The sequence below is a fragment of the Heloderma suspectum genome, chromosome 5 (genome assembly GCF_057233095.1).
Source record: "Heloderma suspectum isolate Gila_16-S chromosome 5, 16-S_ref, whole genome shotgun sequence".
NCBI classification, from domain to species: domain Eukaryota; kingdom Metazoa; phylum Chordata; class Lepidosauria; order Squamata; family Helodermatidae; genus Heloderma; species Heloderma suspectum.
In genome coordinates, this window is record NC_139462.1 from 176445537 (window position 1) to 176471027 (window position 25491).

Below are 25491 nucleotides of genomic sequence, written 5' to 3' on the forward strand. Positions count from 1 at the left end.
AGGTTGAAGCCTGTCGGCTGTACAGCAAATTTGCTGCCCGGCCAAGCAGTCTAGAAGCAATCCCTGCTGTTATTGAGAAGGTACAAAACAGTTCAAAAATGGTGATACTTTCTCCTGAACATTCAGTTGTGTGTGAGTATGGCTGTGTGTATGTATGGCTACAGCACAGTATATATAATACGGTGGTTGGTGTTGCATAAATGAGTTGTGCACCTCCTCTTATTTGTACTAGAGCAGGGAGTTGTAGGATCAGCCTATAAATGTAGAAAAGAGCCAATATATTTGAAAATAGCCAATATATACATTACAATATTTTACATCTGTATTCTTTTACATATGTGATTAACAGTGCGCTCCTTCACATGTCTACTCAAAGTAAACCTTGTTCGAGTGTAATGGGACTTAATCCCATGTATGATTGCAGCGTAATAGTGGAAATACTGTTATAAAAGCTGCCCTGAAGAATGTAAGTCTATTTCTTTTAGCTCTGTGAAAGCTGCATTATGCCTGGAAAAAAGTTTTATCCAAGCCAGACATGGAATGCTTAATGACACCCTGTCCTTCCAGTCATTCCCTTGTGAAATATAACTGAAGTAGTCTTGCAGATTTATTTTTCTTGTTGACACATTTCATTTCTTAACCTTCCAGGAATTGGTTGTGTAAAGTTTCACACTACTACTGACGCACTCTTTGAGCCATACAGACTTTAATCAAAAAGTGTTGGCTCAGCCTTTAGCCTGTGGCTGGAACAAATAGAATCCAAAGCAACTGAAGAACTGAAATAGCATGACTACTCATGCTACTTAAAATAGGCAATCAGCAGGAGATCTTGACTTAAGAACTCCAGATGTAACCACTGATGGTATAGTTAAATAGACACTGGTTACAGATGGCTGCAAGCTGAAACCAGCAGCATTTCTGTTCTACAGCAAACTGGATAATGCCTTTTTAAATTTCATATTTGACATATTTGGTTTATAAAACCTGGTGTCTGAGTTATATTTAGACAGTTTGCAACAGGACACTTACGCCCCTGTCGATTCTTTTAAACTCCCCAATTCTATTGGTGATTTAGGACTTTCCGAGGCAATCTGAAACAGCCAGAAATGCTCGGTTCTAGAATGGGGCAGGTCAGCAGAGCTTCCATAAGGGAGCTGTGCCGACTTGTCCTGATCCAGAAACTAGCATTTCTGCTCATTTCGGGGCTTCCTCTAGGGAGCGCTAAATCTCTGTTGTGTAAGCGGTGGGTCCCGCTTGCACAACGGAATTGGCAGGAATTGGCAAGCGTGTTGTTCGATACGGCCCTTTAAGTCGTATGTGTGATTATTGCGGTGTGTTTTATCTTCTACTTTCTCCAATCTATTTAGGCTGTCAGAAACAGTATCTACGGTCGTCCAGGTGCCTGTTATATTGACATACCTGGGGACTTTGTAAATCTGCAGGTTAACGAGAGCTCTGTCACGTGAGTGCTTATTATTAGGATGCACACTTTTTTAAGGGGATCCTCTGCTGGAATTTTGACTGTGTTTGGGCCCATTTCTGGATTGCGTTACTAATAAAAGAAAGGCTGGACTTTCCAAACTGAACAAAACAAAACAAAATCCTCGTAATGAGAGGCACCAAAGAGGTTTGTGTCCCCTCAACACGATTTGCCCAGTGACAAACTGGGAAGTGTCCAACCCAATGAATTCCAGCTTATCATTTGTAAATGGCTAATTAAGATGCTTTTCATAAGGGAACTCCATCTAGAATGAGAGATGGAAAAACTGAGCTCACTATGATTGGGACTAGTTTTCAGTTCTAGCAGAGGCTCAAGCCCATACCTAAGAACCACAGTCTAAATGGGCTTCAGCTTAATGGTGCTCAAACAAGATAGATTAATGGATTTTGGGTGAGCCTACAGGATCTCCCAAACCTATGCACATACCCAGGCACATCCAATAGGATTCTTCGGATTTCCCTTTCCAACTGCAGTTCCTAGTGCTGCATTGAAAGCTGTTGTGGAACTTTCCCTGACTTTTCTGAGCATGTTTTAGTGGGGAAGGAGGCATTAGGGGCTGTGATGGGAAGGGGGGATGGCACAGAGGCTCTGAAGGCCATTCAGAGTCATTACTTGCAGCTCTTTTGATTTTGTTTCTTGAGGAATAATTGGGAAAGGACATAATCCTTGCTTGCCTTTGACAGAAGTAAGCTAAGTAGTCCTGTGAAATACTAGTTCCCCTCTACTCAGCACTGGTTAGGCCTCATCTGGAGTACTGTGTCCACTTCTGGGCACCACACTTTAAGAAGGATGCAGACAAACTGGAGATGGTTCAGAGGAGGGCAACAAAGATGATCAGGGGACTGGAAACAAAGCCCTATGAAGAGAGACTGAAAGAATTGGGCATGTTTAGCCTTGAGAAGAGATGACTGAGGGGAGATATGATTGTTGTTGTTCAGTCGTTAAGTCATGTCTGACTCTTCATGACCCCATGGACCATAGCACACCAGGCCTTCCTGTCCTCCACTCTCTCTCCGAGTGTGCTCAAGTTCATATTCATTGCATCGGTGATGCTATCTAGCCATTTCATCCTCTGCCATCCCCTTCTCCGTTTGCCTTCAATCTTTCCCAGCATCAGTGACTTTTCCAGTGACTTTTCTCTTCGCATTTGGTGGCCAAAATATTTGCGCTTCAGTATCTGTCCTTCCAATGAGCAGGGTTGATTTCCTTCAGGACTGACTGATTTGACCTCCTTGCAGTCCAGGGGACTTGTAAGAGTCTTCTCCAACACCACAGTTCGAAAGCATAAATTCTTCAGCGCTCAGCCTTCCTTATAGTCCAGCTCTCACAGCCATACGTTACTACTGGGAAAAGCATCGCTATGATTATGCGGACCTTTGTCGGCAAGGTGATGTCTCTGCTAATTACCATGCTGTCTCGGTTTGCCATAGGTGTCCTCCCAAGGAGCAAGCGTCTTTTAATTTCATGGCTACAGTCACCACCTGCGGTGATCTTGGAGCCCAAGAAAATAAAATCTGTTACTGCTTCCATTTCTTCCCCTTCTATATGCCAGGAAGGGATGGGGCCAGATGCTATGATCTTAGTTTTTTTAATGTTGAATTTCAAACCAGCTTTTGCACTCTCCACTTTCACCCTCAACAAGAGGCTCTTTAGATCCTCTTCGCTTTCTGCCATTAGGGTGGTATCTTCTGCGTATCTGAGGTTGTTGATAATTCTCCCGGCAATCTTAATTCCGACCTGTGATTCATCCAACCCGGTGTTTCTCATGATGTACTCTGCATATAAATTAAATAAGCAGGGTGACAATATACAGCCTTGTCATACTCCTTTCCCAATTTGGAACCAGTCAGTTGTTCCATGTCCGGTTCTTACTGTTGCTTCTTGACCCCCGTACAGGTTTCTCAGGAGACAGGTAAGGTGGTCTGGTACTCCCATCTCTTTAAGAATTTGCCACAGTTTGTTGTGATCCATACAATCAAAGGCTTTAGCGTAGTCAATGAAGCAGAAATAGAAATTTTTCTGGAATTCTCTTGCTTTCTCCATGATCCAGCAAATGTTGGCGATTTGATCTCTAGTTCCTCTGCCAATTCGGACCCCAGCTTGTACTTCCGGTAGTTCTCGGTTCACATGCTGCTGAAGCCTAGCTTGTAGGATTTTGAACATAACCTTGCTGGCATGTGAAATGAGCGCAATTGTGCAGTAGTTTGAACACTCTTTGGCATTGCCCTTCTTTGGAATTGGAATGTAAACTGAGCTTTTCCAGTCTTGTGGCCACTCTAATGTTCCAAATTTGTTGGCATATTGAATGCAGCACTTTAACAGCATCATCTTTTAGGATCTTAAATAGCTCAGCTGGAATGCTGTCATCTCCGCTAGCTTTGTTGTTAGTAATGCTTCCTAAGGCCCACTTGACTTCACTCTCGAGGATGTCCGGCTCAAGTTCAGTGACCACACTATCATGGCTATCAGGTACATTAAGATCTTTCCTGTATACGTCTTCTGTGTATTCTTTCCACCTCTTCTTAATCTCATCTGCTTCTGTTAGGTCCCTGCCTTCTTGGTCCTTTATCATGCCCATCTTTGCACAAAATGTTCCCTTGAGATCTCCGATTTTCTTGAAAAGATCTCTAGTCTTTTCCATTCTATTGTTTTCCTCCATTTCTTTGCGTTGTTCATTTAAGAAGGCCTTCTTGTCCCTCCTTGCTATTCTCTGGAACTCTGCATTCAGTTGGATATATCTTCCCCTTTCTCCTTTGCTTTTCACTTCCCTTCTTTCCTCAGCTACTTGTAAAGCCTCATCAGACAGCCACTTGGCTTTCTTGCATTTCTTTTTCTTTGGGATGGATTGAGTTGCTGCCTCCTGAACAATGTTACGGACCTCCATCCATAGTTCCTCAGGCATTCTGTCTATCAGGTCTAATCCCTGAAATCTATTCCTCACCTCCACTGTGTATTCATAAGGGATATGTTTTAGGTCATACCTGAATGGTTTAGTGGTTTTCCCTACGTTCTTCAATTTAAGCCAAAATTTTGCAAGAAGCAGCTCATGATCTGAGCCACAGTCAGCTCCAGGTCTTGTTTTTACTGACTGTATAGAGCTTCTCCATCTCTGGCTGCAACGTACATAATCAATCTGATTTTTATATTGACCATCTGGTGATGTCCATGTGTAGAGTCGCCTCTTGTGCTGTTGGAAAAGAGTGTTTGCTATGATCAGCATGTTCTCTTGGCAAAACTCTATTAGCCTTTGTCCTGCTTCATTTTGTACACCAAGGCCATGCTTGCCTGTTATCCCGGTGATTTCTTGACTTCCTACTTTAGCATTCCAATCCCCTATGATGAAGAGGACATCTTTTTTTGGTGTTAGTTCTAGAAGGTGTTGCAGGTCTTCATAGAACCGATCAACCTCAGCTTCTTTGACCTCAGTGGTTGGGGCATAGACTTGAATTACTGTGATGTTGAATGATTTGCCTTGGATTCGTACTGAGATCATTCTGTCGTTTTTGAGATTGTACCCCAGTACTGCTTTTCCCACCCTTTTATTGACTATGAGTGCTACTCCATTTCTTCTAAGGGATTCTTGCCCACAATAGTAGATATAATGGTCACCTGAATTAAATTTGCCCATGCTTGTCCTTTTTAGTTCACTGATTCCCAAGATGTCGATGTTCAGTCTTGCCATCTCATGTTTGACCACCTCCAGCTTATCTCGATTCATTGATCTTACATTCCAGGTTCCCAAACAATATTGTTCTTTACAGCATCGCATTTTCTTTTCACCACCAGACACATCCACAGCTGAGTGTCCTTCTGGCTTTGGTCCAGCTGCTTCACTCTTTCTGGTGCTACTTGGAAATTCCCTCTGCTCTTCCCCTGTAGTATATTGGACACCTTCCAACCTGAGGGGCTCATCTTCCGGCGTCATATCTTTCAGCCGTGTGATACGTTCCATGGGGTTTTCTTGGCAAGAATCCTGGAATGGGTTGCCATTTCCTTCTCCAGTGGACCACATTTTGTCAGAACTCCTCGCCATGACCTGTCCGTCTTGGGTGGCCCTGCACGGCATAGCTTATGGCTTCACTGAGTTACGCAAGCCCCTTCGCCACAACAAGGCAGTGATCCATGAAAGGGGGAGATATGATAGCGCTCGTCAAGTACTTGAAAGGTTGTCACAGAGAGGAAAGCCAGGATCTCTTCTTGATCATCCCAGAATGCAGGAGATGGAATAATGGGCTCAAGGTACAGGAAGCCAGATTCTGACTGAACATCAGGAAAAACGTCCTGACTGTTAGAGCAATACGACAATGGAACCAATTACCTAGTGGGGAGGTAGGCTCTTCCACACTGGAGGCATTCAAGATGAAGCTGGACAGCCACTTGTCTGGGATGCTTTGACTTGGGGCATCTCTACACCAGCCTAAAATCCTGCATTTAAAACAGGGTTTTCTGCTTCCATTTTAAATGCAGGATCACCACTGACTCCCTTTACATGCGCTTCCTTTCCCCCGCCCTCCTTCTCCCTGTATCTGAGTCTTCCATTATCTTTCATTGATCTCGCTACTCTCCTTGCCGCTTTAAGTCTTTTCACAGAGGAAACTGAAGTGGAACACAAGTGGGGTAATCTGATAGCTCATTATCTGCCATCTATTTAAAAACGGAACAAAGGGCATTTAGTGCAGGAGGGTCACAGCAGTGTCATGGCATCATGAAAGAGCCTGCAAACATCTGTGAAGGAGCAATCTCAATCTCAGGATAAGAGCTCCATGTGATGAAGCTCTTTGATCCCTTCATTGAGTGGGGGGTTGGACTCAATGGTCTTATAGGCCCCTTCCAACCCTACTATTCTATGATTCTATGATAAGAACATTGTGGGAAGTTATTTTTGAATGAGTTTGAACAAAAAACAAAATCAAGTCAAAATCCTGTGTTCTAACCATTTGAAAGAAATTGGTTTATGAAGAAACAGAGGTGGTGCCTGCTGGTGCCATTCTGCCTGTGCCTGCCCTCACGTTGGGAAGAAGAATGTGCAGTTTGTCTTGGTGTACCATTTGTTGTCAAATTGCTAGCGGTAGATTAATAGTCACTTATTACTGGGTAAGTGTTAAGTAACGTATATATAATGAAATACTGTCATTTCTTTTGCCAGCTGATATTTTTTTCTTTACAGGATTATATGCTTTGGTGGCACTGTTTCAAGTGTCCATTAGTAGAACATGTTTGCTCATTGCTACACCTTGAAGTAATACACAAATTAGAATGGGCTTTTCTGGTTTAAAATAAGAAGAAAAGTGACTGTTCTATTCAACTGCTTATCCCATTTCTTTTGGAAGATGATGGTTTTTTTTTTCCTACCTTCCAGATACGTGGGGTGCTGTCCTGTACCTCCCATCAGCATGGCTGAAGAGATGGCAGTTTCTAAAGCAGCTTCATTCATTGCACATTCCAGGAAACCTCTCCTAATTATTGGCAAAGGTAATCCTCTTTCAATGCTGATGCTGACTACAGGTCACAGTAGAGTGTTTCCTTTCATTGACTTCCTGTTTAGGCTATTCAGAAAGTAAGCTGTGTTTGTTTGTTTTTTTAAATGGAGTTAAAATCCTGCTGAGGGGGTAGGTTATGGGATCCTGAGAAAAATATATCAGCCTTTTCTAAACTGTCCCATATGTAGAGTTAACTGGAAATTGAAAATGGATTTACTAGAAGAAAAATACCACCTAAACCTGACTTTCGATTGTTACCTGTCATCAAATTAAATTCCCCCCTCAAGTATAGTTATCTATTTCTTCTTATGTGCTTGTGTTAATTGAAAGTACAAGAGAGATCACTACTGCAAAAGAAATATGCCTTTGTAATCCCATAAACAGCTTGGTGTTTTTAAGATCATTTGCAGCACTGTAAATGATAGTTATTCCTTATTGAAAGCTGACCCACCTGTAAGCGATGCTGTACTCCGTTAAGAGATGTGACCAGTCTGCATATTAACAGAGTGATTTTATTGTGACATTAGAATGCAGCCACTGAGTGGCTTTTGGTAAAGTCGTCTTCATTGTAGGCTCAAGCTCAGATTGGTGGTTGAAAGGGGTTCCTGGTGTGTTGACATGGTTCTCAGGATGCAAAATCTACTGAGTCACCAGTAGATTGACACAAGAGACTGTCTTTTGCAGGGAAAAAAAATCTGCAGAGCTTTTTTCTCTAATCCCTGAAGAAGGCCTAAAAATAAGAAAGAGGCCAAAACACATTGGGTTTCCTTCAGTACATTTTTTTTTGGCATCCTGAGAACCTGGTTCTCTTCTTTGTGATTTACTTTGGATGCTCACCTCCTTCTCTTTTCCTGTGTTGAAATGGTGTCAAGGAGTCTCTTGTGATGGGTATTTTTCTTAGGTGCTGCTTACTCACGTGCTGAAAACAGCATCAGAAAGTTGGTGGACCAGTGTGGGCTTCCATTTTTGCCTACACCAATGGGGAAAGGAGTTGTTCCTGACAACCATCCACACTGTGTAGCTGCAGCCAGATCTAGGTAAATACACGACTCAAGGCTTCCAGTCCTTTCTCTGGCACTAAAAGCTGAAAGTCTATTTCTGCCTCCTCTAACCTGACGCCCTCCAGATGTGTTGGGATACATGCTGGCCAGGGGATGCTGGGAGGTGCAGTCCAACTCATCTGGACAGCACCAGATTAAGGAAGGGTGGAATATCATCTGAATGAACCCTTGCTATAAAACACCATATTCTGCTGCTTAGCTTGGTGTATGGGAAGTAACAAACATGATGCAAATGAAATCCATCGGAACTGGTTTCTACTTTACAAATGTGAGTTTATCCACACAGATGAAGAGGTATTTTAGGCATCGTTTATAGTATGAATTGGAATATATTTGGTATGAATTTGGAACATGTTTACACTGTTGTCAAAGCCACAAAATCATGCCCATGTGTTCACGTTTTTTGTGGTGATTTCCCTATAGCTTCATAGATCTCATGCCTTTAACAATCATGGTAAGATGAACACAGAAAAATACACATACACCATATGATATTGAGTGCAGAATTCAGGTTTTTGAGTATTGCTGCTTTCATTTTTATAAGAGCAAGTTTCTAGTCCTTATTGATGTAGATATACTTGAAAGTGTGTCCAGAAGGGTAGCTGAATAAGATTTCCAATGATGTGGGGCAGAGCTTCAGTGCCACGTATCCTATAGCTAGAAAAATCAGATTAAATTATGTAAAAGGAAATTATGCAATTTTATGTGTGTGTGTGTGTGTGTGTGTGTGTGTGTATACACACACACATACTGCAGAATTCAGCTTTTCTTAATGTAGAATTTGGATTCTCTTGGTGGACATGGGCTTTTCTTAGTTCAGAGTATTCAAAGCACTGGACCGTGTGCATAAGAAAGAGGGAATACATGCTGCCTCTGGTTTTCTAAACCTATGGTAAACTCTGGAATTTACCTTCACTTATCTGTAAATGTACCACTACTTTTTATTAGGGTTAATATTTCTCTATGGCTGGTTTGTACATTACTTTAGTGACATTTGGATAACTGAAATTATGTTGGAGGGGCACATCACATCGGAAGATGATAGTGCAAAAGCACTCATGTGTCTCCCAGTAACATAAGAATGGTGCCCGAGAGGTGGAGACGAAACGTAGGGAAGTAAGAAGTAACTGTAGCCTGCAAGGAATGTTCTGTAGGAGTGGAAACCAGCAAAATTCAGTCATCTTGATTAAATAATGCAAAGTTCTGTTTTTTCCAGTCTGTTTTGAATGTGTTTAGCTCTAATGTGTATGGAAATAATGACTGAACTTAATTCTTTTTTTTTTTTTTTTAACTATTAGGGCATTGCAGTGTGCTGATGTGATAATATTACTTGGTGCCAGATTGAACTGGATTCTACATTTTGGACTTCCTCCACGATTTCAGCCAGATGTAAAAATTATCCAGGTATTTGAACTATGCCGCTTATAAGATTCAGTCACACATCAGATGTACCCTAAAGTGAAAGATCATTCTGTGACTTTTTAGCTAGCTGAACTATGTTATTTATATATTACATCTTTACCCCACCCTTCCTCAGAAAAGCTCAGGGTTGCACAGATGGTCCCTTCCCCAACTTTATCCTCACAATAACCTGCTGAGATAAAGTGATTGACCTAAAGCTGTGGTGGGAAACCCTTTTTCTGGGGAGGGCTGCATTTCCTCAAGGTAATCTGTGGAGGGCTGCACGTCAACAGTTGGTGGGGCCGAATCCAGTGGTGGATGGCGCCAGAGCCAAAAGTGAATGTGGCCACTCCTTCTTTCTGCCAAATTCCATTTCAGAGAAGCTCTTGGGGGCCACATTCAAGTGGGGGCGGGGCCAAAGGCAAAAGCGGAGGGACCAAAAATACCTGCATATTTTAGCTTAAAGCTGTTGCTGCCAGGAACTAAGCGTTAAAAGAAACATTTCAGCCTTTTAGATTGGGGGAAAATTCACGAAAGCCAGGAAACCACCAAACAATCCGTTTTCAGGGAGATGGAGGTAGGGGCAGAGAAAGGAGGCATGGCCACCTGTGAAACCCCAGGGGCTGAGGTTTTGTACCCCTGTTCCAAAGGCATCTGTGCAGCTCTTGTCAATAGACAGGATGTTAAACCAGGGCGGCAATTTGTCTGTCAAATAGAATGGATTCCCTACACATTTCAAGGAAGCTATCAAGGGACATTTAAATGCGTATTGCTAAAACTGCTTGGGACAACTCTTTTCCTTCTGCTCACCAAAGCAGACCCTGCTTAGGTTAGCTGGAGGAGACACCTTGCACTGAGCAGTTTTGTCAAGAAGCATTTACATTTCCCTTGATAAAGAGTTTCCTTGAACTGTATTGAGAACTAATCCTATATGTGCAGCTGTCACTGTCTCTCTCACACTCTCTTTTTTGTTCCTGGCTCTTTGTATAGAAAAACCATCTCTTTTGATTCTTTCTTTTATGTATTTGCTTGTGGGGCGGGAGGGGGGGATTTGTCTCACCTTGTATACCAGTTATTATGTCAGGGATACTGTAGATCCAAGTGAGACACATGAAAAGGAAGGAAGTTAACTGCAAAGGGGAAATATGAATACAAACAAGCTGTTGGTGTTCCTTGCTCTGGGTTGAAAAGAAATGTGAAGCTCTAGTTCTAAGAGAGGAATATTATCACACGTATTGCATTGTAATGTCCTTTGCTATGCACCATAACTGAGCCTATGTCTTTTTTCCTTTTTTTACATGACAGGTAGACATTTGTGCAGAAGAGTTGGGGAATAATGTGAAACCCGTTGCAGCCTTGTTGGGCGACATAAAAGCAGTCACGGAGCAGGTAACATAAGGATCTTCTTATGTAGAGAACCTTCTTCTGTAATTGGATTTAGGAATTTTACAGATGCTGCAGGGCACAGCTTGATTTGGAGCCATTTTGGCTAGTGGATCATCGGGTAATGTCTTCTGGCAAAACATGATCCAACATGATCGACAGAGAGTGCAGACAGCTGCTTCTCTAGAGCCACACATCGCTGAGTTGTGCTTACATATTTTAATAAAAATGCACATCAACAACAATTCAAGGGGAGCAGGGGAGCTTCATGCAGCTCTGTTATAAAATATATTGCCATACTCTTAGCTTTTAGGTCAGCTGAACAAAAAGCTTTGGAAATACCCTTCTAATACAGACTGGTGGAAAGAGCTACAAGCAAAAGTGCAAAACAATGAAGAGACATCTAAGGTACGGTTAGTAATGTGTGTGTGAGTAAAAGTGGGTTTGGGCTCTTTTATAAAATTAGTACAGCAATCAAGAAACCTCTGTTTTTCCCCTACCCTTTCTCTCTCTCTCTCTCTCTCTCTCTCTCTCTCTCTATATATATATATATATATATATATATATATTTTAAATCCATTCAGTGCCTCAAGCCTACTTTACATGAATCCATATTTTACAGTCAGTCTTGCTTTTGCAATCCTTACGTCTACACGTCTAGTTGAAGCAGCAGATCTTAACAACATCTTATTTGTTTTTCAATGAAGGCACTATCCCTACAAAAGCGTCTGCCAATGAATTACTACACAGTGTTCTACCATGTCAGGGAACTTTTGCCAAAGGACTGCGTTCTGATTAGCGAGGGAGCAAATACTATGGACATCGGGCGCACTATGCTTCCAAACTATCACCCTCGCCACAGGTAATTATTAGTCTCTTTCTGTGTTAGTCTGTTTGTTCTTATTTGCAGGGAAAGCCCAGTAAATAATATTTCTACACTGTAGAAATATTGTGCAATTTGCTTCAGTTCTTATGCCGAGAGATAATTGGGAACAATCCTGGGTTGGATCCAGATTTGTGCTAGATCAACTGAGCTGTCAGAAATGAACTTCTCCACCCCCTCTTTCCCATGGCAGCCTCTTCACCCCCCCCCCCCCGGAAATGCTACACAGAGAGTCAGGGAAACCTTCTGAATAGTGTGAACAGTGGTGTGGGAGGGATCCCCAAAAATCAGGCAAAGGGATCTTCTGCAGGCAGAGCCTTTTCTTTTAGTGAGGAGCAAAGTTTCTTACCCTCAGATAAGTAACATTCTAAAATAATTTTTGAATTGAGAGCAAATAACTTTGTAGCTTTTAAGAAGTGGATAAACAGATACATGTATGAGAGATACTGGCTTGGATCCAGACCTTACCTTCCACAAGGGGAAGGTGAAATGTCATTTGTGACTTTGAAAGTAATTTGAATCTAGAACTGTGGGGTCAACAAAGAAGCCTGGAGAAATTGTGAAATGGGGAAAACTGGGGCAGTATCCAATTCGCCGCTACTGCTAATGTAATGATGTTGTGCCAGTGTAAGCAACCTGTACTGCAACACCAATAGCGTTTGCTGGCATGATGGTTTTTCCAGGAAAACCTGTTGTGCCAGCTAACACTGTTAACAGTAATTGGATACTGCCCCTTAACTTGAAATTTGTTGGAGAATATATGGTGACAAATTCTTTTCTTTGCTATATACTTGTATATAGATGCATATTTTGGGCAGGGGGAGTTTAAAGGCAACATACCTATGCTAGACCCTTTTAAAGTATATTTTACGCTTTTGAACACACTCATTAAAAAGCACAGGTTTTTCATTCCACATTAGCTTGAAGGCTGCAACTATAATACAATTGTTTTGTTGTTGTTTTCACGTTTCAAGTTGATTTTTCCCTGAGTATTTAAATATGGAATAGATTTCATATAACTTTGTTAATGACCCAAGAAGCTTATGAAATGGCCGTAGTGATTGTCATGCTTTATTTTACATGCAGTACAGATCTCAAGGGGCAAACAGCAATTGCACCGGGGTCTCTACCGTCTCAGTTAAACTAATTAGCACGCGTTTGAAATACCAGGAATTCAGCTCTGAAAACACCTAAAAACGCGGTGTTAGAACTGACCAGCTATAAAGGAGCCTTTTTCTCACCACCAATTCAGTCTAACATTCATATTAATTAACAATGTTTATAAATCCACACTTCAGTCAGCCCTGTTCATGTATACATGCTGCATTATGTATTTCCAGAGATATCCTGTGCCTTCTTAGTAACCCAGGATATCAGAAGTGAGTTTCTGGAAAGAAAATATGCTCTGTTGCAGGGGGAAAGCCATAAATTTCCTTTCTTTCTTATAGGCTTGATGCTGGTACCTTTGGGACAATGGGAGTTGGGTTGGGTTTTGCAGTAGCAGCTGCGATGGTTACGAAAGACCAGAATCCTGAGCAGCAAGTCGTCTGCATAGAAGGAGACAGTGCCTTTGGTTTCTCTGGTATGGAGGTAGAGACTATGTGCAGGTAAAACCTTTGTCCAATTCAACTTTTTAAATGAACGTCAATGTCATACAGAGCAAGCGTCACTACCATATGGAGGTGTTAGAAATAGCTGATTTTCCCCAAAATGTGAGACTGTTTAAAAAAAAAAAAGTGTTCCTCCTTGTGAATCACTGCAGGTATAACTTGCCAATTATTATAATCATAGTCAACAACAATGGGATATATAGTGGCTTAGATGCAGATACTTGGAAGGACATACTGAAGCTTGGAGAACCTTCTGCATGGTGAGTACCTCTGTGCTGGACTTGCTTAGTCAATTTAATTAACTTTTTGCTGTTACAAATTTGAAGTTGTATTTCTAAAAACGTTAGAAGTTCCATGTCATAACACATCTTGGGTTATATCATGCTTAGTCAGACTCTAGTGAGACAACTTAGCTGTTGGGTTCCTATTCTATATATAGTTTGGCATAAGAAGATAAGAAGAGCCCTGCTGGATCAGACCAAAGGGTCCATCTAGTCCAGCATTCTGATCACACAGTGGCCAACCAGCTGTCAGCCAAGGGCTCACAAGCAGGACATGAGTGCAGCAGCACCCTCCTGCCCATGTTCCCCAGAAACTGGTCTACATAGGCATACTGCCCCGATGCTGAAGGTAGCATATAGCTGGCGTTATGTTGGCGCTGCTTTTTCATGCTCTTAGTTTTAAACACTGAAAAAAAGATCTCTCTCTCTCTTTTTAAGTGAATGTGCTCAAGGGCTTTGTGGAAGTTATCCAGAGTGCTTTGGTAATGAAGGGAAGACATCAAAAGGCTCCGTTTTTCCACTACTGAGATTTCCTGTTCTTTGTTAAAACCTGAACAGAAGCAATCTTGGAACTCCTATCATAGTAATTAAATGGGCCCTGATCAATCTCCCCGAGGCACTTGGAAAATGAAGTTTCTCTGTCTGGGCCTGATACTTAGCAAATTGGTGGAATGGCCATTTACAGTGCCTAGCTGCTGCTGCTGCTTTAGTTGTCTTAAGACCCTGCAAAAGCCAAGCCTCTTCTTGCTTCATTTCAGCGTTCCTCCAGTTTCTCTGTTGCCGAATGCTCACTATGAGCAGATTGTATCTGCTTTTGGTGGCAAAGGGTACTTTGTACAAACACCAGCAGAACTACAAGCTGCCCTGAAAACAAGCCTGGCAGAAAAGCATGTTCCTTCCCTCATTAATGTAATGATCGATCCACAATCGGACAGGAAAATGCAAGTGAGTGTGTCTATTTTTATTCCTCCATCCTGAAATGTAAGCAAAGGGCCATTTCCTGTGTAAAGTAGAATAACATTAAAAAAAATAGTGATATATGTTTAGATAGCTGTGTTTAATCTTCAGTGACAATATTTGAATCTGCCTTCCCCAACCTGGTCCCCTCCAGACATGTTGGATTACAACTCCCAGCATCCCCCAGGCAGCATGGGAAGGCACTTTTGAAGTATTAATTCAGCAGTATCTTCTTAAGATACAACCTGCTTTTTCAGATTCCAAAGTGAAACAGATGACTGCAAGCCGTACAAAGCAGTTCACCAAATATTTACTCTCGGCAATCTTCATGATTAAAGGGACAGTAAATAACATGGGGGAGCAAGGGGGACATAATAATAGATGTTTCACTCGCTCTTTGTAATAGAAGAGCAATGTATAGTTCGAACCCTGGTTTTTAGTGTCGTATGAATTCCTATTTTACTGCCTCACACCCCATATGCCCACCAGACTTGGAGCATCTCTACACCGGCCTAAAATCCCACATCTAAAACCGGCCTTTCTGCTTCTGTTTTAAATGCAAGATCATGACTGACCCCCTTTACATGCACTTCCTTTTCCCCCTTTCCCCCTTATCTGAGTCTTCCATATGTTTCATTATACAGCCGCTAGATGGCATTGCGGTTTAGCTCCTCTTATTGCTGCTTTTCCTCTTTTCACCGAGGGAACTCAAGCACAACTCAGGCGCTGTATTTTGATAGCTCATTATCTCCACTCTTTTAAAAAATGGAATAAAGGTCATTTAGTGCAGGAGATGCCCTGGAGGAGATGCCCTAGAGGTTCAGGACGTCATCTAAAGGACCCGCAAACTTCTGTGAGTAACCAATCTCAGTAGCAGGATAAACGCTCCATGTGAAGAAACCCTTGATGTTGTTGAGCATGGCCACGCTGAAGTCCCTTGTGGCAGGATAACTCAAAGTCACGCAGGTCAGAACTGCCCCTCAACCTACTTCCCCATTGCCATCACCAGTTCCAACCACCATACACAATATAGTAAGGAAACAGAACTGTTTAGGCCAGGGGTCCTCAACGCAACACCCACAAAGCTCTCCACTCCCTCCCTTCTTCAAAAAATTGTTTTTAAATAAAAACCTTTGAAAACATTAGCGTAGTCTTCTTTCTCTCCCTTTCTAGCCTCTAGCCTTGCTCTTTCCCTCCCATCTACTCCTTTGTCTTGCTGTTTCCCCCTCCCTCCCAGCCTCTAGCCTTGCTAATCCTTCACCCCACCACCTTTTTAGCTCACTGTTGACTAGCCAGATCCCAAGGCAGCCATTATGTGACGTGGGAGCCATTTTGTGGTGTTGCCCAAGCAGTTTCTCAAATTCCTAAATGTGCCCATGCATTCAAAAAGGTTGGGAACCCCTAATTTAGGCAGTGCTCACCAAAAGCAGCAAAGAAAGCTGCGAACACATGGACAAAAAGTAAGGTCTTGATTAGAGAAACTTTGAAGAGCCAGCATGTTGAAAAACAAGCCTATCTAGCACTGGATGTTAAAAATTCCTAACTTTATTTGCTGTGCATTAAAACCCCCATATGCCTGAGACCCACAAGTTCCCCTACTACTACTCCTCTGCCCCAGAAAACTGATTCTTTCTTCCCACCAGTCCAAATACAATTTCCTCGGGATCTTGTGCTTTTGAGTCTTTGCAGAGGACATGTGCTGCTACTAATATGCACTTTGTGTCATTCAGGAAGAGGAAGAGAAGGACAGGCCTCCATCGTGCATCTAGTGTGTACGCACACACACCCTTTCATTTCTTTCCTCTTCACTCCCCAGGAGCTGCATTTGTTTTGTGAGAGAGTTTGGCCACCCCTTCCTTTACAACAGGGGTGGGCAACTTGTGGCCTTCCAGATGTCTTGGCCTACAACTCCCATCCCTCACCATTGGCTATACTGGCTAGGGCTGATGGAAGTTGTAGCCCCAAACATCTGGAATGCTACAGGTTGCCCACCCCAGTTTTACAGTATTCTCTGTCTTAATAATCTTAAACCTCATTTCTCTTACTTTCTTATTTGGCTAAAGTTGTGAGTGCTGCTGCATTATCAATATCTGCTTTTTTTATTGCCAGAAAATTGCTTGCGTAGTCTTTTGTTCCTAGATGTTGAGTATTGCTGGTCTTTTGTATCCTCAGGATTTTCATTGGCTGACCCGTTCTAACATGTAGTTGAAGATGCAAGGACTGGAAATCAAGCAAAATGCCTGTGTAAACTAAACTGAATGGAGTCTCATTAGCAGCACCCATCGAGGTTAGGGGCCTACACCCAAAATATGCAGTGCGCATTCTGCACCTTTTTTCACTAGACACCCATAGTAAGAAAACAAAATCTTCATTGTTATCTACATCCCCCTGACCTTCCTTTAATCTCAAAGGTGGGGAAAAACCCTCTCCAATACCAAGAGGGTTTTTAAAAGGAATTCTTTTGAAGAGGGAGTGTTGCTTCTTCCAGAAGGGTCCTCCTCCTGATGAGCAAGAAAGTTTTTGCCTTCCCTATTTTACTAGCACACGCTGATTTTTTGGTACCAACTTGGAGGTTTCAAGGAGAACCCAGTTTTATTTTGTTTCTAATTTCCCTGCCATATGGGAACCATAAGGAACCTACAAGTCTTCAGGCAGCCTCCCCTCCATTCCCATCACGTTCTCTTCCCTTCTGTGCCTTGTTTAAGAGCTGGGGTGTCTAGTTCATCAATAACTTGTAAGAAACAACCCTCATAAGCCTGGTGCTCTGGTCCCAAGGATGAACTCTCAGATCATAACAGACCACTGAGGAAGAGTCCCCTTCACTATGGAACAGGTAATATCTCTATTTCAGCTTCACTTCCTTTCTAATTCTGCCTGTTCTCTCTCTCTCTCTCTCTCTCTCTCTCTCTCTCTCTCTCTCTCCCCTATCTAACTTTGAAACAGCAGCTGTGTTGCCTTGGGCCAGAGTGCAGTCTCTCACCCAATTAGGCCTATCACTTGTCTATCTAGCTCCTATCACCCTATTATCTCCTTATTAGGTGTCAGCCTCTCCTCTGTCCTTCCAAAAGATTTGCACATTACTCTATCTCTGTCTCAATCCCCAACCTTCCCTATAAATCATTGGCAGTCCCATTTGAATACTATTCATGCAATCATTATTTCTGTTTTTGTAATAAACTGTGTAATTCAAGTATCCTCTTTCTAGCTTGTAGTCTGTTTATGCTTTCCCCACCTGGGTGCCCCTATTACTGCCATAGCACGCCACAATTTTTGGTTAAAGACCCTTGCATGTGTCATTCAGGTATATGGGTGTGAGTTCATACATGTGTAGGCAGTGTCTCTGTGTGCATGACTAGCATCTACCCATAGTGCTGTGGCTGAAACATTGGCTTAGAGAAAGCACCTATGGGGTGACTTGTAAAAAAACCCCAAACGATACGAATGACCTATCTGAAGTTATGTTGCTAAAATAACTTTAAGAAGTTGAGCTGTCAAGAAGCCTGCCATTTGTTTTTAGCATTGCAGCCACTGACTGCATTTCTGCTGTCTTTGATGCAGGTGGAAGATAGGACCTATATAGGAAGATAGGATAATATGAGCCCACAATTCTGAAAGAGCAAGTTTCTCTTATTTTTACATATTTCTTGCAGGCTATACTCTTGTATAAAAATTAGCATAGAGAAAATAGCATTCATCAAGAGTTTACAGCTGTAAAGTAGCAATTTCCTAAAATCATATGTTTTGCTCGGCTTTTGGCTTTGTTTAACTTTTGGGTTAGAATTTGTCCTAGTTCCACACTGAGGTCCCATTAATTTTAGTGGGAAGAAAAGGGGAATGTTAACTTCTTTCTTAATACTCTCCTCCATTGAAAACTTAAATGGAACTTAAAACTCCTTAGTTTGTGCTTATCATGGATAAGTAATATGACTACAGTTTTTTGTATTTTATAAACACCAGAATTCCCCACCCCCACCCCTATTGAATAAACTTAGTCTCTGACTTTGTTTTCTGGCATTCCTTTTAAGTCATAGTTCTATAAAGCTTCCTTACAGACACCACATTTCATTCCTAAAAAAACTCAGACTCCATACAGAGGTAAATTGGAGAATAAAACTCATGACTTTGGATATGAATTGCCATGATGAATTTACATGTTGACAGTAAATTGGCAATTTGAAGCTTTGTATTTGAATCTACAAAACTAATTGACAAATGCGACGTTCTAGATATGCCTCAAATCCATAAGAATTCCACTTTCCAAAAATGGTGTTCTGTATATTTCATGTTTGTTCAATGCCACCATAACATCACCAGAGGGCACCCTTCATTCATGGTTCTCTTTTTCATAATTATGTACTATGTAAAGTGATTTCTTTTTAATGGAAATTTTCAGTGATATATTGGTGGGCAGGCAATTGTATTGTAAATTTGGGATTTGTAAATGTGTAAATTTGGCATTTGGGGTGGGTTAGGGTATTTTAGAAAATGTTTTTATTGTAGAATTTTATTGTTTTAAACTGTTTTATTGTATGTTGTACATCGCCCAGAGTGGCTAGGTGACCAGCCAGATGGGCGATTAATAATAATAATAATAATAATTGTAAATGGCAGTATTAATGAAACTACAGAAGATTCCATAGGGGATTTTGAAAAGAGTTCAGTATGATGATAAAATAATGGAAGAAAAACTATTGGCATATCAAATAAAGCATTTTAAATCCTGGAATGGGCTGTGTCTATCACTTTAAAAACATTTTAATTAATATGGGATTGATTTAGTTTAACTATCAGTATGCACAGTTCTTCTGTTGGGCTTATTGCTTCCTCTTTATGCACACAAAAAGGAAAATAGTCTAACGAGAACTCAAGAGATAGCAAAAATTGTGTGCAATTTAAGCTCTTGCAGACCTGAAACATGCCACCTGTTTCAGTGGGGCTTAGAACATAAGAGTCCTGCCAGATCGGAACAAGCATCTCATTTTCAAGAGTGGCCAGCTAGTTGAGTCTGGGTAGACCACAAAGAGAGTATGAAGGCAACAGCATTCAGAACTTAAGAAGTGCCATGCTGGATCAGACCAAAGGCCTATCTAGTCCAGCATTCTGTTTCCACAGTGGCCGTGTGAACTTGAGAAATTTCTTGAGGAATAATTGGGAAAGAACATAATCGTTGCTTGCCTTTGACAGAAGAAAGCTAAGAAGTCCCGTGAAGTACTAGTTCCCCTCTACTCAGTACTGGTTAGGCCTCATCTGGACTACTGTGTCCACTTCTGGGCCCCACACTTTAAGAAGGATGCAGACAAACTGAAGAGGGGTCAGAGGAGGGCAACAAAGATGATCAGGGGACTGGAAACAAAGCCCTATGAGGAGAGACTGAAAGAACTGGGCATGTTTAGCCTTGAGAAGAGACGACTGAGGGGAGATATGATAGCGCTCTTCAAGTACTTGAAAGGTTACATCAAGTATGAAGTAGTGAGAGGAAGGCCAGGATCGCTTCTCCATCACCCCAGAATGCAGGACACAGAATAATGGGCTCAAGTTACAGGAAGCCAGATTCTGGCTGAACATCACGAAAAACTTCCTGACTGTTAGAGCAATACAACAATGGAACCAATTCCCTAGGGAGGTAGTGGGCTCTCCCACACTGGAGGCATTCAAGATGAAGCTGGACAGCCACTTGTCAGGGATGCTTTGACTTGGGGCATTTCTACACCAGCCTAAAATCCTACATTTAAAACGGGGCTTTCTGCTTCCATTTTAAATGCAGGATCACCACTGACTCCCTTTACATGCGCTTCCTCCCCCACCCCCTTCTCCCAGTATCTGAGTCTTCCATTATCTCTCCTCTCCTTGCCGCTTTAAGTCTTTTCACAGAGGAAACTGAAGTGGAACACCAGCGGGGTAATCTGATAGCTCATTATCTGCCATCTATTTAAAAACGGAACAAAGGGCATTTAGTGCAGGAGGGTCACGGCAGGGTCATGGCGTCATGTAAAGAGCCCGCAAACGTCCGTGAAGGAGCACTCTCAATCGCAGGATAAAAGCTCTGTGTGATGAAGCCCTTGGATTCCTGCATTGAATGGGGGGTTGGACTCAATGGTCTTATAGGCCCCTTCCAACCCTACTATTCTATGATTCTATGTTCCCCAGCAACTAGTATACACTCCCTCAGATACTGAAGGTAACATATAACCAGCATGACTAGTAAGTATTAATAGCCTGGTCCTGCATGAATTTGTCTATCGGAACATAAAAGCCACGCTGGATCAGGCCAATGGTCCATCCAACATTGTTCCTCTTCCATTGTTTGTTTGCCTCCTAGTCAGTGGTATTCAGCAGTACTCTATGAAGGTTATATTTGCTATCATTGCCACTAGGGATATGATCTATCCTTGACTATGTCTAATCCCCCTATACAGCCATCTAAGCCAGTGATCTAATACCTCCACATGTTGTGGGGAATTCCATAAGTTCTATGTATTGCATGAAGAAGCACTTTCTCTAGACCTATTCTGGCTTGAAAGCCCCCATGTGATCAGACTCGTGTGAGAGTAGGGCGAGGATGTGCCAGTGGCCTCTGCTCCCTCGGCCTCGTCAGCCAGTCCCACCACCCTCCGTATGTTGGAAGAGAGGGTGCATGGCTCTAACATGAGTACAGCAGCTTCCTTGAGGACATGAGGGTCCCTGATGCAGACTTCTCCAATGTGTGGAGAGCAGTATGGCTGGGCAATGGGATGGGATGAACTGGGAAAGGCCAGCTACTGCATCCACACTTCACCCTCCTGCGATTCTAGTTGCTCGGGGGCTTTAACACATGCACAGGGCCTTTGTCTGTCCAAAACCTCTTGCCAATCAATTTTGTTGTGGACGCTCCATCCCAAGCTCTAGTACTATGAGAGAGACAAAATGGTTTCTCCCCACTGTTCCCACACCATTCATAATTGCATCATTTTCTATCAAGGCCCCAACCCGCCATCTTCCCCCCGCTAAATTCAAAAGCCTCAAATGCTTTTCCTCATAAAGAAGGTGCTCCAAGCCCTTGATCATTTGGGTTTCCCTTTTCCTGTACCCTTTCTATTTCTATAATGATCTTTTTAAGATGGACAAGTGTCCACAATATTCAAAGTGCAACTGCACCATAGATTTATATGAGGTCATGATTATGACCGTCTTATTTTTCAGTCCCTTTTCTAATAATTTCTAACATGGAATTTGTTTTTAACTCTGCTCCTTCTCTTCTTCCTCCCCCCTCTTCTTCCTCCTCCCACCCCCTGATCTTTCCTGGATAGTCAGAGCCAGTTCAAACTCTTATCCATGTATATGTAAAGTTGAGACTGAGATTGTTTTGCCCCATCGTACATCAGTTTATACTTGCTCTGACTTTATTTGCCATTTGCCCAGTTTGGAAAGATCCCTTTTCAGAGGTCTCCACTTGGGTTTTCAGTCACTATCCTGAATCATTTGGTGGCATGCGCAAACCTGGGCTGTCTCTCTGCTCAACCCTACCTCCGGATCATTTATGAGTAAGTTAAATGCCATCCAGTAAAGATCCTTTGGGGAACTTACTGCTTACTTCCTTCCATTGTGGAAATTCTCCATTTTTCTATTCCTGCCTTCCACTTCCTGTTCGTTAACCTGTTCCCAGTGGACCTGTCCTGACATTTATTTATCCAGAATTTTCCTCATTTAGGCACAAGTTCCACTTTTAAAAGCAAATTAATCACACTGGCATCCTCTGGGACTTGTTTTGTAACTTGCTAACGTGCTTCCAGGTGACACTTTTATTATGCAACATTATAATAAAATGTTTATTATTATAATGTTGCATAATAAAAGTGTTATTGCCTCATTCAGAGAATTTTAGGGGGGGGGGGTTCCAGAAGATATTGCCTTCCATTTGTAATCCTCCCATGTGTTAGCACTGCTGCTTCTGTCTTTTTTCTTACCACAAAAAAATGTTAAGGTGGGAAAGGCGGACTAGCTGCACAATGGCTTTTAATTGGTAGCACTTATTATCTACAGTATGTGTTTTGTAACTAGGAATGTATGAGAAATTCATTTCAGTTTCTTTTTGACCAGAATTTACCCAGTCGGTGGTCGAAGTTCATACTTTCCCAAGCTTGTAATGCTATTTGCAGAACAAAAAAATGTTTTCGCAAAATGTGTATGTTTGAAAAATGCAAATGAAGGAAGTGTCTTTTTAAAAAATGTGCACAAATATACTTTAACCAATGGCACAAAAATGTGTACATTTCAAAAATGTGCACAGTTGAGGCATATGTTTGGGAAAACATGCACAAAAATACACACAAATCTTTGTACTAAAAGCGGGGGCGGGGGAAGCCTGCAATCTGACATGAGTTGGAAGCTTCAAGATGGAATTCGGATTTGCTGATTTGCACATCCCTGTTCGTAATGGTAACTGAGATCAAGCGTTTATGCAGCTTCTGTTGTTCTATAGTTTTCTGCTATGAGTTTCTATTGTAGGGCTAAACTGACCTTTAGAGGAAACCCACAGAAGCTGAATTGAAGCAGTGTATCTGCAGTCCTAAATTATTATTTTGTATATTAATTGCACTCTGATATGACTGTATATAATAGAAAACAAGTCAGTGATGGGGAATCTGTGCCCCTCCAGATGTTGCTGATCTTTAGCTCCATTATCCTTCACCCTTGGCTATGGTGGCTAGGGCTGGTGGGAGTCGCAGTCCACCAGCATCTGGAAGGCTAGATGTTCTCTAGGCCTGGCCTAACTGCTTTTGAATTTATATTTTCACAGTGATTTCCCACCAGTATTTAACTGAGCTTTTTATTATGAACAAATGGCTATTCTGAAATAGATTTCTACAGTTATTATTCTGATGGACAGTGGAAGTCAGGGAGTCCAAGAGTGAAAGGTCCTGTGAGCAGCTGACCATGTCAGTAGTTGACCCCATGTAAATAGAAGTGCTTTCAGTATCTGTTCCTTCCAATAATCTGATAGGATTAAGGTGCAATCCTATACATGTTTAGACAGAAAAAAAAGCCCCACAACTCCCAGTATGCCCCAGTGAGCCATGCTGGGGCATACTAGGAATTGTTGGACTTTTTTTCTGTCTGAACATGCACAGGATTTCACCTTTAGTGATTAAGTGCAAAAAAGAAAACTGGGAATCTGCGGGTAGAACTACACATTACACACACATACATGTAAGAAAAGCTGGACACTCCAGCAGGGATATTTGAAGCACTGCTGTGGTGGGCTGAAAAAGGCAGCTCCTCTCTCCCTTTAACTATTCTGCTCCAGCGTTGCCTCCTGAACTGCTTTTCACAGCTATCAGCTTTTTATTACATTCATAAGCATGGAGTGTAGAGTTGGGGTCCTAATGTAGAAGACTTGTGGCCTTGAGGCCCGCTGGGGAAATGAAGATGGTGGGAGCAGCCACAGCTTCACTCTGCAGCACGCCCAACCTCTGGTGTAAGTTTTAATATATATGTTGTGGAAATGCATTTGAAGGCTCTCGGTGCAGTGGGGGCCTGGACCCGCATCTGCTGGTCCAGCCCTCGTGGAGCCTCTACCATTCCCCATGAGAACTATAAGTGCAATGAAAAGACCATGTCTGCAATCATATTCCTGGGAGTAAACCCATTGAAATCATAGGACTTAATTCTGAGTAGACGCATATAGATGATTGCAATGTAAGTCCCTTCAGGGGCTGGAGCCGCCTGTTTTGACTTGAAAGGGCAGATGAAATCTAGGGGGTGCAGCAAGGCCAAATCCCAAAAGCCTTTACATTCCTTTTGTACAGAGTTATTTCCCATATGATGACCTCTAAGGTTCATTTATTACATTTTTTCCCTCACAACAATCTTTTTTTTTTTATGCTTTAACATCCAGTTATGTTCTTGGCTGAGCAAAGATTTAAACTTGAAACCTCTTCAATGTCTCTCTAGGTCGGGGGAGCGTAATAGTGTACATACCTTTTAAAAGAGCGGGGGGAAAGTCTTAGTGATTTATCACTAACCAGCTTTGTTCAGTATTTTTGGTCATTTCTTGTTCTTTAGAGGAAGGAATTTTGCCACTGTTTCAGGAACTCGGTTAAAACTGTCTTAGTCCAATAACTGATTTCACCCCTAGTTCAATTTTGAACAAAGTGAGGCTATTTTGCTTTCAAAAGTATTCTGAGGAGGCTATTCCAAAACATCACTCTTACTGATTATAAGAAATGATGGGATCAGCACATTCGGCTATTGGTGCCAACACTGTTGGCACCACTGATACTTATTCCTCCTACCACTTTTATTAAGACAATGCATTTATGGTGATGTCTCTTTGTGAGGTTCTTGATGTCAGCACAGTTCCCCTCCCTGCTTGAGAGGGCATTTCAAGCATTTACAATGTGGCTTTTCATTGCTATGGATGGATTGGTCAGAAAGGGATGCACATTGGCCATTTACCTCCTACTTATGCTAGTGCAAATGATATGGGTACAAATGATGTGGAACCCAGATGAATTCTTGTTAAGTTTGGAAAGCCTATTGTATAAAGAAAGTCTTGCTGGATCAGACCAAAGGTTTATCGAGTACAGTCTATCATCCTGTTTCCCACAGTAGCCAACGAGGTGGCTCCAGGGAGCCCACATGCCAAGGATGAGGCAATAGTCCACCTCAGCATCTAGTACTCAGAACTATTCCCTATATGTCTCATGGCTAACAGCCATTCAGTCATAGATATTCTGAATGGATTTGTCTAATTTCCCCTTAAAGCCATGAGCTAATTGCAAATGCTAGTGGTTTAGAATGTCTTATGGAAATGAGCGTTTTCTGCTACTGCAGTAGCAGTACTCATTTTGTTTGTTTGTTTATTACATTTCTATACCTCCCAATAGCTGAAGCTGTCTGGGTGGTTCACAACAATTAAAACCATAAAATCCATCATGATAAAATATAAGGTAAAA

General features: G+C 42.0%; 1 protein-coding gene across 6 annotated transcripts in view; it reads left to right on the top strand.

Moving 5' to 3' along the window:
- HACL1 (2-hydroxyacyl-CoA lyase 1) overlaps positions 1–19281 on the top strand; it is a 37426-nt gene extending 18145 nt beyond the window's left edge. For 2 of the 6 annotated variants that reach the window (XM_084858449.1, XM_084858450.1), the window contains exons 6-17: positions 3–80; positions 1368–1462; positions 6861–6973; positions 7883–8018; positions 9341–9446; positions 10749–10832; positions 11133–11234; positions 11534–11688; positions 13158–13316; positions 13472–13579; positions 14359–14545; positions 16730–19281. In XM_084858449.1, the coding sequence (XP_084714575.1) occupies positions 3–80; positions 1368–1462; positions 6861–6973; positions 7883–8018; positions 9341–9446; positions 10749–10832; positions 11133–11234; positions 11534–11688; positions 13158–13316; positions 13472–13579; positions 14359–14545; positions 16730–16762 (1356 nt within the window). In that variant the 3' untranslated portion in view covers positions 16763–19281. Of the gene's footprint in view, positions 1–2; positions 81–1367; positions 1463–6860; positions 6974–7882; positions 8019–9340; positions 9447–10748; positions 10833–11132; positions 11235–11533; positions 11689–13157; positions 13317–13471; positions 13580–14038; positions 14211–14358; positions 14546–16729 lie in introns of those variants that run through there. The other 4 variants (XM_084858452.1, XM_084858453.1, XM_084858454.1 and 1 more) reach the window with 4 other exon arrangements.
- Positions 19282–25491: the final 6210 nt, after the last annotated feature.